At 39.7% G+C, this 13,641-nt stretch overlaps 1 protein-coding gene across 4 annotated transcripts in view; it reads right to left on the bottom strand.

Moving 5' to 3' along the window:
• The window catches only part of sema4c (sema domain, immunoglobulin domain (Ig), transmembrane domain (TM) and short cytoplasmic domain, (semaphorin) 4C), a 128,980-nt gene that overhangs the window by 27,391 nt on the left and 87,948 nt on the right, over positions 1-13,641 (bottom strand). For all 4 annotated transcript variants that reach the window (XM_039803237.1, XM_039803238.1, XM_039803239.1 and 1 more), the window contains 4 exons: positions 7,381-7,443; positions 5,187-5,285; positions 4,572-4,668; positions 3,011-3,130 (listed from right to left, as the gene is read on the bottom strand). In XM_039803237.1, coding sequence (XP_039659171.1) covers positions 3,011-3,130; positions 4,572-4,668; positions 5,187-5,285; positions 7,381-7,443 — 379 coding nt within the window. The remainder of the gene's footprint in view (positions 1-3,010; positions 3,131-4,571; positions 4,669-5,186; positions 5,286-7,380; positions 7,444-13,641) is intronic.

Here is a 13,641-nt window from a genome sequence, read left to right as displayed (position 1 = left end):
ACACACACACACACAGAGGAGTGGTATCAGAAAGACATACATCACAACTGAATAAAATGACAGTCTCAGCCTGGAGGTGCATTTGGACTGAATCACACGCAAACACACACACACACACACACACACACACACACACACACACACACACACACACACACACACACACACACACACACACACACGTGCACGCTTGACACCTCCATCTCATTCCCTTCCGCACCTTCTCACCTCTCTGTCTATTTTCTATCATCACTCTCTCCTTCCCCTCATCTCTCCTCCAGTCATTTCTCGCTCTCCGTCTGCCTAGCACCCCTTTTAGCGTCCCATTTTGTGTTTCTCACTTCCTCCCGTCCTTTCTGTTTTGCTCAGATTCTCTCTATAATATATATATGTGTGTATATATATATATGTGTGTATATATATATACATATATATATATATATCCAGCCCTCAATAGGTTTTGAATGATACGTTTTTAAAAAAGGCAGATAGAGAATTTTTTTGGACTCCAGCCGCAGGTGACTTTAAATTCAACCATTTTAATGGTACGTTTTTTGGGGTTTTCTTTTTTTACAGTTACTAGGTTACAATGTTTTCCCAGATGAACTGCTATTTTAGTATAAAATCCTGTGAAGCAGTATTGTAAGCCATCATGAGGCACTACAACTCTCCACTGAAACTCAGGCTAATTAAATGCTTTCAGGCCGGTTAGAAGCTCCTTAAATTGAGGTGAGGCTAGCTTAATTGGTCTGGGTCTAGTTTTAAAAAAAAAAGCTCTGTATCAGTATGTTTAATAAACGGACACAAACCTCAGCCTCATCTGTCTGTTCCTCCTTCCTCCCGCTCCATTCTCCATTCCCCCTCACCTTCTCCCTCTATCTCCTCATCGCCAATCCTAATGTCTGTTCTTTCATCAGCCATTTTTCCTGCTGTGACTTCATCCTCTTCTCTCCCCTTCATTTCTCTCCAAGTAGCTCACTCCTTTCCCCACCTCGTCCCACTGACAGATAACGATCCGAGTCCTGCAATTCATTTCCTGCAACTCATTTCTTTATTCTCTTGTTCTTGTGCATGTTTCTGCATCTTATTTTTTTTTAATGAAACTCTGTTAAAAAGAAGCCGGCGTTATCAACCTCTAACGCGATTCATTTTATCTGAATACATATTTAATTTGTCGGTGTCCCAGTGTCTCGGATAGAAACTTAAAACTGGACTGATGCAGAATATTTTAGTTTAATTCTATACAGATATGGATGAACAGATATTTTTTCATACATTTTAATTTTTGTTCTGAACATAATGTTAAAATACAAGTGTATGATTCACAGTTTGCTCCCCAGCACCATGGTAGGTACTGATACTTGTACTTTAGTGTGGTGGGTGTTCTTTTATCACCTTTCCAAAACCAACGCGTGGCACGCACGCACGCACGCACGCACGCACAAACGCACGCACGCGTGCGCACTAACAGTAAGTAACAGTGTAAGGAACGCATTAAACAGTTTGTTTCTGTGCTTTACGCAAGCTACAAATGTTAGCATGTCTGGCAACTAGCTTACTACTACCTACAGTAGTATGCTAGTTGTAAGCTAGCAGTACAAACACTACTACTAGCTAGTACAAACAGTGTAGCTAGTAGTAACTAGCATATCATTAGCTACCCGAGATAGCCCCAAGTTAACGTATTGATTGAAAACACAAAGATTAAGGCAGGGATTTTACCTTTTTTGTTGCTTTTCCAAGAATGTTTTTCTATAGTTAGCATCCAGACAAGGTTAAATTAGAACCAAATAACATTTTAATTCAATTTCTACTTATAATAATGTATTATACTAGGGGTAATTAGCCGCAATACGAGAACAATGCTGTCCTTTATTCCCATGTTTTCTACATGCACCATTAACTGGTGAGGATACCGCCATTTTGCCAGGGTCATGCAGCTATTAGCATCAGTCTTTTATATCATATATGTAGCTAATAAGTGCACATTTAAGACCCTTTTACATTCGTTTGAACATGACACTTCTGAAAAGATTAAAAAGTCAGCTGGAGACAGTCATTAACTCATTAGAGCTGATAACAACAGTCATCATTTTAGCCGTCGGCTGTCAGCTGGAAATGAACAGCCTGCTGTAGTTTACTTCTGTGTGAGATCGATGACCCATTGTTTCAAAAACTAGGAATTTTGAGTAGTAAATGTGCCATTGTTATCATGAATCCATGCTAGAATAAAGCTTTGGCAGAAGTAACAACATTAGTAAAAGGGGGTTGGGGCAGAAAACCAATTCTAGAAGAAATAAATAAGAACTGGGCAAATAAAAACATTAGTATTAAAAGAAATTGTAAAAACGCAACAATATAGTATATACAGTATATATATATATATATATATGTATATATATATATATATATATATATATATATATATATATTAGTGCTGTCAGTTAAACGCGTTATTAACGGCGTTAACGCAAACCCATTTTAATGGCGTACATTTTTTTATTGCAAGATTAACGTTCTTTTTGGCCTAGCAAACTTTGTAGTTTTTTTCACATGCTGTTGCAACAGCTAGTAACGTTAGAAAACTACAACACCACACCGGATCTAGCTAGACCGGAAACAAAACAACAGGCACGCCGCACACACTTGTTTGGGCTCACGAGACAGCCAAAGGGTTAAGCTAATGTTAGGTATTCGAGTGGAATGGATGCCAATAAGGTTCTGAATGGAAAGTTTACTTTTAAAAAATTGCCAAATGGTTGCATTGACAAGATAAAAGTGATGTGTGTGTTTTGTCATTGTGAACTGAGCTATCATTGCAGCACGTCCAGTCTGAAATACCACTTGATGGCGATTAATTATTTTAATCGTTTGACAGCACTAATAGTGCTGTCAAATATCTTTTTTCTATCCATTCCTTCCCCTTTTCTTCCCTCCCTGCCTATCTCTTTCAGTTGGCAGGCTGACCACTTCTTTCTCTTTGTCTTTCAAATGTCCTCTTTTCACTTACCATTGAGCCAGGCAGGCAAGTATTCGCTCTTCATGCTGTAGTGCTGTTGGCCCAGGTTCCTCAGAATGACTGGCTCTGTACCCAGGAAGTTATTGAGCGTTGCCGAGTACAGCTCCTTATCTGTACCAACAAAATGCAAGCTTTTAGTTTAATTCTGTTTTTCAGCCACAATTGTACAGGCCTGAGAGAAGAACAGTGGTTCAGCGGGGAGACAAATAAATAAGAACAGAGAAAGGATGCCTATTGGTCCAGAGATGTTGTTCACAATGAAGTGAATGCAGCATGCACAGTTGAACTGGACTCCTCTGGACTCTCACTGCAGTATCGTATGGCTACACAACAGATGGTAAGTTTGTGGAGATTTGATGGACATGTTATGGTTCTGTTAGAGCTGTAAAAACATGGCGCTGTTCACTTAAAGCTGTTGTAGGCACTTTATTTTTGGCGTTGTTGGGCAAATATTCCATAATAATCTTTCAGCATATTGTAATTCAAGTGGTCTGAGAGAAAACAAGACTCCTGCATCTCTTCTTTGCTCTGTATTCAGGCTTCAGAAAATCTAGCTGTCACAGGAGACAGGTCATTTTAGAAAGAGAGAGAAAGAGAGAGAGAGAGAGAGAGAGAGAGAGAACGCTCCTATTGGCTGTTCTGCGCATCATATGTACAAAGAGGGGAGAGGGAGAGCTGCAGGAAAAGGTAAAATTCTTCAAGTCAAGTTTTTTTGCATTCTACCAAAGACTCTCTACAACTAAAGATGGCACATTTCAAGCAGCGCCAACGGTATGAAACGTTACACCCGTCCTGACTCCTAAATGGGCGTGGCTTCGTTTGAAAGTGTAACGAACGCCTTGTAGACGTTAGTTGACGTTAGCTTGTCTGTGTTGCCAGATCTCGCGAGAGTTTGTTCCTGAGACAGAAACCGGTTTCGAACAAAAAACCATTTTAGTGTCAGAATGTTGTGGAGATATGTGGCTCGTGAAAAATGGCTCCAATATTTACTTGGGTGACTATGGGGCGAAAGAACCGGTCATAATCTGTGTTCATGTTCACCTCTTCCATTGGAAGCAATAACCTCAGATCCTGCCTCCTAAAGAGGCGTGGCAGTTGGCGGAGCCCACACGACACAGATACAGGAAGTTACACTTTGTTGTGTGGCAAAGAGTAACATTGTGGTGTCTTAGTTGTAAAATGTCTATGATTCTACCAACAGCAGCTTTAACTGTACAGACTGCTGAGATGGAACAATAGGAGCTGACTGTGTTTGGTGTTGAGACATTGACATGAATGCAGGAGGACTAACATACTAACATATGCAGTTTTGGTTTAACATGACCCTTAAATGATCGCTACATCCATTCAAAAACACAAAACACTTGTATTTAAGTGTAAGTTATATTACACAACTTGTATTTTCTTGTATTATAAAAAGATTTTTTCATTTTATAAAAGGTTTGTCTGTAAATGGAGTACATGAAAACATGCATTCATTTACATAAAGCTAAGTACAGTATGTGCTCACACACACACACACACACACACACACACACACATTTTTACTCACCCACTATCAGGCCAGTATGTCCTTTGGCAGGGTCATATGGACATTTACCCTTCCCATCTTCCAGGGCTGCAGTGTTGAGGGTAAAATAGTCTGCGTTCTGTAAACACACACACACACACACACACACACACACACACACACACACACACACACACACACACACACACACACACACACACACACACACACACACACACACACAGGTGTTATTTTCGTGCTCAGTGTGTATCATGAACCACATGACAAAGCTCTGTCTGTCCGTTACAAGGACCATAGCTTCACCCCTCACCATGTTGTCCAATCGCATTAGTGTCACACACACACACACACACACACACACACACACACACACACACACACACACACACACACACACACACACACACACACACACACACACACACACACACACACACACACTAGTATTCACACATTCAGCTAATCCAGGATGTTGTACTGTGTTCCATTGCATTTATTTAGATTTTATCACACAGTGGTCTTAGCCTGAGGTCAGATGGCTGACATCTCGAGTTGACACCTGTCAGGGTCAGCACTGGCTCGCAAAAACACTATCTAGGGAAACTCTCACACACACACACACATTGGCATACGTACCACGTAGGTGCATTTGGGCTGGAAGGCGTAGGTGCCGCAGGTGTAGAGGTGTGTGTGGTTGTAGCTCTGCAGGAAACGGATGTAGTTGAAGCACTCGGTCTGTGAAGGCAACAGGAGCAATTGTTTGAATGCTGTTGTCTTTCCTAAAGTGGCAGTCAGTGCTGTTTTATCCTCTGTTAAGCCTATTCCACCATGACGACACACACACACACCTCTAAAATGTAGCCTTTTGTCTAATGCTTCAACTTCGGTTCTTTTAAATCCTTTTTTTACCTGCAATACCTCACTAACCTCAGGGACAAGATCACGTTTGCTGATGCAGTAATATCATTTCATTAAAAATGTATGAAATCTGCTGGCCAGTCAGCGATTGAACGGATCTTTTGGCCGTGCCATGTTCTCGGTGTAGAAAAATTGAGGACGCTGAACAAGGGCAACCTCCGAGAAAAACATTCCACTTTCATTTCTTTTGTGTTTGATGTAAATCCATTTTAACACAGTTTTACAAGGGTCCTATATTGAGGACATCACTTAATAGATGATGTAGTGATGTAACCACATTATCCAAGTAACCTTTAAACTGAACAGAAAAGCGACAGATTGTTTCCATTCAAAAGATATGTGTGCAATTAACAGTGTAATATATGCACAGTTTTATGGGTAGTGCCCTTTAATGTCTGTGCTGTGATGAACAATAAAGCTATTTGAATGGAATTGGAAACAGATGCTCACACATGATGCGAGAGGAATGAATAATTCAGCGCATCCACTTGATGTTGCCTTTGCAGCAGCAAAACACTATCTGTATCTCACGGCTGTAATAGGCACAATATGATTTTTTTATTCATTTTTACAGCTCCAGCAATCAGTGGGGATAATCATGTGAGATGTGTCTGGCAGACCAGCTTCTTTCAGGCCCACAATTACAACATTACATAAAAAGACAGATCATTAAGTATAATGATGGGCAGTGTAAACACCATATGGTTATTCGCGCATACTAAGTCAATTTCTGTTGTATATGTAACCATATGTTTTACCGTAAGCATTCACAGCTGTGTTAGTCACAGGACTGAAGTAGCTGTGCAGAAGAAATGTACTTTTGCCGGCATTTTTGACTAAATGTTCCACACTAACTATCCTGATCACAGGCCATCATTTTAAGAGCCACACCCCCAAAAAGTGAAAGGAACAATTACATGTTGAGTTTTAATAACTTTTAAAAACACTGGAGTATTTTTAAAGCTCCTGTTATACTCATTTCTCAACATGTTTTTCTTTCTTTCTCTGAGTCAATTAGAATGAAAGTAGTGTTGCTACCATTGCACTCCAGTGAACTATTCTGTTTTGAAACCACATCAAAGATTACTGTTGTGCAATGCGAGAAGTTTTAGCTCCATTTCCAAAAGCTCTGCGTTTCTATAAAATATTAAACAAGGCTCCCTGCAAATGTACATTTTGCAGTCTAAGCAGTGAGAAGCTCTCGCTGAGATTAAAGTGCAAAGCTGGGGCCAGTTCACTATCTGTGTTTACAAATGTGCCACAAGTGACGGTTAAGGACTAGAGGCTCATAAGCATGGACAAGGTATCATTAAACATTTGGAAAAAGTGGAACCTCATTATGAAATTTCTATCTTAAAAAAATAAAATAAAATCTGATTGATGAATGCTCCTCTGACTGTGGAACATCATTATAAGAAGCCCATGCATAAATTAAAGGAATGGTGTCCTGCTGAGAGTTAGATGAGAAGATTGATGCCACTCTCACGTCTGCCGTCTGTTAAATACGAAGCCTCAGCATCAGTCTTTATCACATATTAGAATCTCTCTGAAACAGGACTTCACCCACTTTTTGTCGATCAAGACACATTTTTTTTAAACAGCAGATATGGTTTGTTTGTCCAAGAAAAATTTCCTTTGGGACAATAAAAATCTAGCTTATCTTAGAACACTTAAAACCTAACCGTGTCTGGAAGATGCCCTTCCCCTGTGTGCTAATGTAATGACTGGAAGGTTTCCAGTGGGAAATCCCAGACTGACTTGACAAAATGTAATTGAGCAAAGTGAAGTGAGTAATGTCGCTCTCATAAACTAATGTCTTAAAAAAATAAATAAAAAAAATACTGCCACGGTGCCCTGGAGCAATGCAGGTAACCCAGACGACTCTAACGCTGTCAGCTAAAATCCATGTTACCTGGTTGTTCTTCCCCTTGGCAACACACTCTCTCTTCTTATCCTGCGGAGCCAGCCAGTCAATCTGGAGAAAAGAAAGACACAGATGGTGACAGGGTCCCACACATTGTCATGGACAAAATTTCAAAACTTTCCCATGATTCATTACGGACTCATAATAAAGTTTCCATGAGCATTCACAACATAGCCCAAACAGAACTGTATAGTGCTTTACTCCAAATGTTACAGCTTTAGTGCGTAACTTTTTGATATTAATGAATGTCTGTTTCATTTAATCCATTGCCAAATAGCTACAAAGCTAATTAAGACTATCGGCTCCACACAACTCTCTCTGTATTTCTCTGTATGGCTATGTTCAGAAGATTGTGGTGTCCGGCGACTTTCGCGTGCAGAAACTCTAGTGGAGATAATGACCTCTTCTTAAAGCGCCCATATGATACTCATTTTCAGGTTCATAATTGTATTTTGAGGTTGTACCAGAATAGGTTTACATGGTTTCATTTTCAAAAAACACCATATTTTTGTTGCAGGTCTCTGCTTTAGCTACAGAGTAAGACATCTTACTTCTGTATCATCTTTGTTGGCACTCCCACATGCGCAGTAGCTAGGTAAAGATATATCAGCTAGCTAGCTGTTTCCATAGACAGTAAAAGAAAGGCTGTTTCTCCAACTTCGGCCTGTACAAAGCAGGATTAGCCGGGAGACTTCTTCTAAACGAGGGCGCACTTCCAACTTTGCGTGGAATACCTGCAGAACAGGGACATGGAAGTAGTTCTTTTGTAGATTATGGTGAAGTAGTGTGTGTTGTAGCAGTGTTTTGCCATTGCGAACGAGCTAGCATGCTACGGTTAGCCACGGACATTGAAGGCTTGTATCACGTGGACGCGTTTTGATGTCATTACTTAGAACTCCTCATGGGGGTGGCAGAAACTACGCACTATAGCATTAACTATTATATAAAAATAAAAAGCAACTTTTATCAATTTAAAACAGTTGGTGTAGCAGCCACATCTTTCTCCAGTATGTTGTTTATGGTGTCATTTATATTATTCATTGATTATTATATTATGCACTGACATAGTAGGTGGTGGACGTGATAACATTATATTTGTTTGCTTCACCTGTTCCTCCTTTTTTGGACTGCTTACAGCCGCAACAGTTAGTTATGTACATATTTTCGAATGTTTTTGATTACAAACTCTGGATGCAAGTCTGAAACACAATGCTGCAACAGGTATGTAGCCTACATACTTCATAATATTTCATGGCTCTCTAATGACCGATACAAATTGTATTGTCATTATAGAGCCATGAAATATTAAATGCACACCCTGTGTCATTCAAACATATCATATTCAAACTCTATTCAAACGTAATTTCAGCTAGCTGGCATACATGGAGGGTTAGAAAAATGAAGTCACACATCAGAGCTACGTTACGTCAACAGCTACAGAAAAAAATAAGCTATGCTACAATATGTTAAATGGTTATGGAGAGAAGATTACTGTAACAATTCATTTTGTTAAACACAACAAAATTCCATGACTTTTCCAAAACTTTTGAGGATTTTACTAACTAGTGCAGTGCCTGTTCAAAATGTGCCTGTTTGGAACGGGCAGATTGCTTGGCCTGTGGCATTGCATGCTTGTAGCTTTCTCCAGAACCGCTGTACCCCAAAATTACTTACAGAAGGCCCCCAAAGCAACCCAACTACTGACTAACTCAGTACTTCACAAACATTGAACTACTACACTTACCTGACAGAGAAATGTTACTGGTTACGAGACTCAGATTTTACTCACAAAATACAAATTTACCGCTCACAGCAACTTTTGTTTGATGTCTGGTGTTGGCAATTTTTTATTGAGATTCCTCTTCGCAAAATGAGTGAATTTAAGCGGGGCTTTTATTGTGAAGAGTAGACACGTAGGAAGTGAAGCCAGCGTTATGCCAGCGTCCTCAAACTTCATTGTGCGGTTGCCTACTTTCATTCATATTTATTAATGTTCAACGCTGTCCAAACTGCTCCAAATTCCAAACACCAAGTTCATTGGGTACACCTCAAGTGTGAAGTAGATTGGATTAACGGCAACCGACACACTCAAACACACACAGAGGGTCCTCGATTTATAGTTAGATTCAATGACATTTCCAGGCCGGGAAAATTCGATTTTTTCTTTCAACATGTCAACAGGAACGTTTCTGTCTGCCTTTGGCCCATAAATAATACATCCCGCAAGAATGTATCAATATATCATCTTCATTCATTGCCATAGCCTCTAAAAAAAAACATAATACGTGAAAATGACATCATCTCATTTCTTTCTAATATGGTGCACTCAGAGAGACATCCCGGCAAAAAAAATGCCACTTTGCTCGCTGCTGTAACTATAGCAACAACCACACAAAATGGTCCCTAATGACAGCAACTGCATTCTTTTTCGAACCATCAAATACGTACAATGTGGTTTTTGAAAGATTGGAGTACAAAGTATGCAAGTTCACCTTGAACCAAAGATACAGTTAAGTCAGTTAAAATAGTCCTCAGACTGACATGGAGACCCAGGCTTGGTCCCCGGCAGCTGTGCTTCTGAGTTGGCCACATCAAACATGCTGTTAGTGGCAAGGCAGTAACAGTGAAACAGTGAGATGCTTTGTGCAGCAAAATTCCCTAATGATTTTACCATTGTCTAAGGATCAAAGACAGGGTACCATAATGCACCTGTGGAAAGTACTACTCCTCTGACAAGCTTTTGTCCTCCAAAAAGGTACAATTCTGCTGACACATGTACAGCTGGGTATTAAAGTATTAAACTCGGATTTCCTTGACTGGGTTTAAACCAACAACAATCAAACAATGGGTTATTGCCAACCAACAAAAAAAAAATGCACATTCTTTTAGGGCTGAGCAATTCATCGAATTTTAATTGCGATTACGATTTTAGCTATAACGATCACAAGAACAATGTAATCGAGAAAAGCAATTATTTTGCACATTCTGCTTGCAAGTACACACTTTTTTTGTCTTGTTTACAGAATGAAAAAAATGCAATGGAATGGAATGGGTTCAATTGGAAAATAAGGTTATTAATAATAATATGTTTATTTGATATAGCACCTTTTACAGACAAAGTCACAAAGTGCTTCACATGATAAACATTTGTAAAAATACAGTAGGATCCCTTATAAGAAAATAAGCAAGTAAAAAAAAAGAATTGAAAGACCAATGAAAATCATTTAAAAGATGAAAACCTAAAACCCAAAGTTACAAACATGAGTCAAAAGTGAATTTAAACAAGTGTGTCTTCAGCTGCTTTTTAAAAGCTTCAACCGAGACTGCAGAACGTAAGACAGTAGGAAGGGCGCTCCACAGGTTTGGAGCCACCGCACTGAAAGGAACGGTCACCTTTAGTTTTTAAGCGAGTGCGTGGGACCCCACCAGTTGTCCCTGGTTAGAAGACCTGAGGGACCTGTTAGTAGTGTACGGATGGAGCAGGTTCGAGATATAAACAGGTGGCTTACCATGCAATGTTTTATAAGTCAGAAGAAGAACTTTAAATTGGATCCTGAACTTGATCAGAAGCCAATGTGATGAGTACGGGTGTGAATCTTCACTGGCCTCATGATTCAATTCGATTAGGATTATCCTGTCAACGATTCGATATCCCGATGCATCACGATGCACCACCACCTCAAATTCATTATATATTGCTACACATGGTTTTCATCAACCATTTCCAGAGATGAGATATATGTGAACTCCCGGCTTTATTGCATCTGCTCTTAAAAAGACACTTCCTGAATGTATCGGAGTCTGAACACAGAAGACAACAGACAAAAGGCAAAAACAGAAAAAGCAGCAAACTGAAAATCAACAAGCAATATCAGTAGGCAATAATCGATTACTGTCTGTCACTGCATCGATGCAGAATCATCCACATCCGCATCGCGATGTATCAATGCAATGAATAATTTCAACACCCCTAGTAATGAGTATAAAATTGGAGTGATGTGCGACCTGGTCAACAGCCTTGCAGCAGAGTTCTGGACCAGTTGTAGACGGTCCTGGGACGACTTGCTGAGACAGGTGAAAACGGAGTTGCAGAAATCAAGCCGGGATGATATAAAACCATGAATGATTGTCTTCAGTTCAGAATGGGAAATAACAGCTCTAAGTTTGGCAATGTTTCTTAATTGAAAGAAACGTGCGGGCCAGTGATTTGATATGTCGATCAAAATATATGTTATGATCAAATATAACATCAAGATTTCTCAGTTTGGACTGTACCGCTGAAGAAAGGGACCCCAAATGCTGAAAAAGGGAAATTTCACAGTTCAAGGTGTTGTTACTTTTGATTTGCTTAATCATTAATCATTTTGTTTCACTGTTTTTTTAAGTTCAAAAATTGCAACATCTTTCCAAAAGTCAATGAGGAATTGTGTTAAATAATCGTGATTTCAGTATTGACCAAAATAATTGTGATTATGATTTTGTCCATAACCGAGCAGCCCTACATTCTTTCACACTTTATACGTCCATGCTTCCCTTTGATGTTTGTTATTTAGTGCTATTTACAGTAGCTGCTTTTTTTCGATTGGCTGTGTGACACATGGCTGAACTTTGCTCCGTGGATAGAGGCCCAAAATATGAAGTGTGTTTACTAAGAGCTTTCCACACCATTAGAAATAATTACACTGGTCATTACAGATGGAGAGCTGCTGCAAACTCAGTATTAAACTCGGATTTACTTGACTGGGTTTCAACCAGCAGCAATCAAACAATGGGTGTATTGCCATATACTGTACTGGTAGATAGACTGCGCTTTTAAAACCCAGACTTAGAATACTGACTTTTAATAATAGTGGCTTTGAAATGTAATAATATTTTACTATAGCCTAGAAATCTAGACGCATCCTAGCGGCAGCAAATGTAATTTGCAGCCAGGGTCAGTCTAGCAACTCTCCGTTGGCTTGCGAGCTGGAAAACCAAACTCTAGTCGGGCCAATCACGTATACGTGTATAGAGTCGGTGGGCGGGCTTAACATAATGACGGCAGAGTTGCGACGGTTCCGCGTGAATTCCCTGCTAATTGGAAACAAAGAAGATGGCTGCTGCTGCTGGAGAACAGCTGTCTTTGGAATCGGCTTTGGCCATGACTCTGGAAGGCTTGGAGTTCAGCTTTTCTTTGAAAAGAACAAAGAACGGCACTGAAGTCGTTCTTAAAAAAAGAAGATGTGTTCGGAGTTTTGCCGACCGGATACGGCAAAAGTTTAATCTATCAACTAGCGTTGCTCTGCTTGGTTGTAGCGCTATCCTATTGCGTGCAGAGGGAATTTGAAAGACAACCGTTTATCCCGCCCCTCGGATTGAGCCCTGCCAATGGTGAGTTCCCAGACCCAACATCTTGATGTGGGTCTGGCTTGTCAGGCTAATTTTACTAGCAATACACAGGGAAATCTCCTCACCTTATCCGTCCCTGACTCCCTGCCACTGTCCACTGAATGCCCACATTCAATTCTCACTGTAGAGATGATGGAGTTGGAATGGTTAAGATTTAATAACTGAATTAAACATTCAAATTAGTGGCTGTGAAATATTACCTGTAGGATCTGTGCCGTTAACTAATGCACTAGTTTCTAAAGAAAGACGAGATAAAATAAGGCATTGCAACACAAGCACTTTATTGTTACTTCTAATTTGTTCCCAAGGGATTCTTATTAGTCCCTGACTACTTTATTATCTAATGAAGAAATTCACTTTTAATTCACACTCTTAAGGATTTAATGTGCCACATTAATATACTGTAAATATATCAATATGTCAAACACTTAAAGCTTATTATTGTATGCGCCATTCAAAAAAGGTATGTGTAAAGGCTTTAGGCCGCCCCACACGTTATTGTAGGCCCAGTTTAATTTGCAATTTAGTTTGATACAATATATGTACAGTAGTAGGAGGTCCTGCTCCGTCTCTCTTTCTGTCATAGTCATTGAAAAGGTCTCAACTGATGAGCGGAAACCTTTATTTTGGGAAAGACCTCAGTGCTATTACATGGACACTTGGGAGTTTTTCCTCGCCACTGTCACACTAAATGCTTGCTCTTGGTGGAATTACTGGAATTGTTGGGTCTTTGTAAATTATAGAGTGTGGTCTAGACCTACTCTATCTCGAAAGTGTCTTGAGATAACTCTTGTTATGATTTGATACTATGAATAAAATTGAATTGAAACAGCGCATTGCTGCAGCAAATTCAGTCCAAAT

Source organism: Perca fluviatilis, chromosome 6 (genome assembly GCF_010015445.1).
Source record: "Perca fluviatilis chromosome 6, GENO_Pfluv_1.0, whole genome shotgun sequence".
Lineage (NCBI taxonomy): Eukaryota > Metazoa > Chordata > Actinopteri > Perciformes > Percidae > Perca > Perca fluviatilis.
This window is presented reverse-complemented; position numbering and strand designations above follow the sequence as displayed.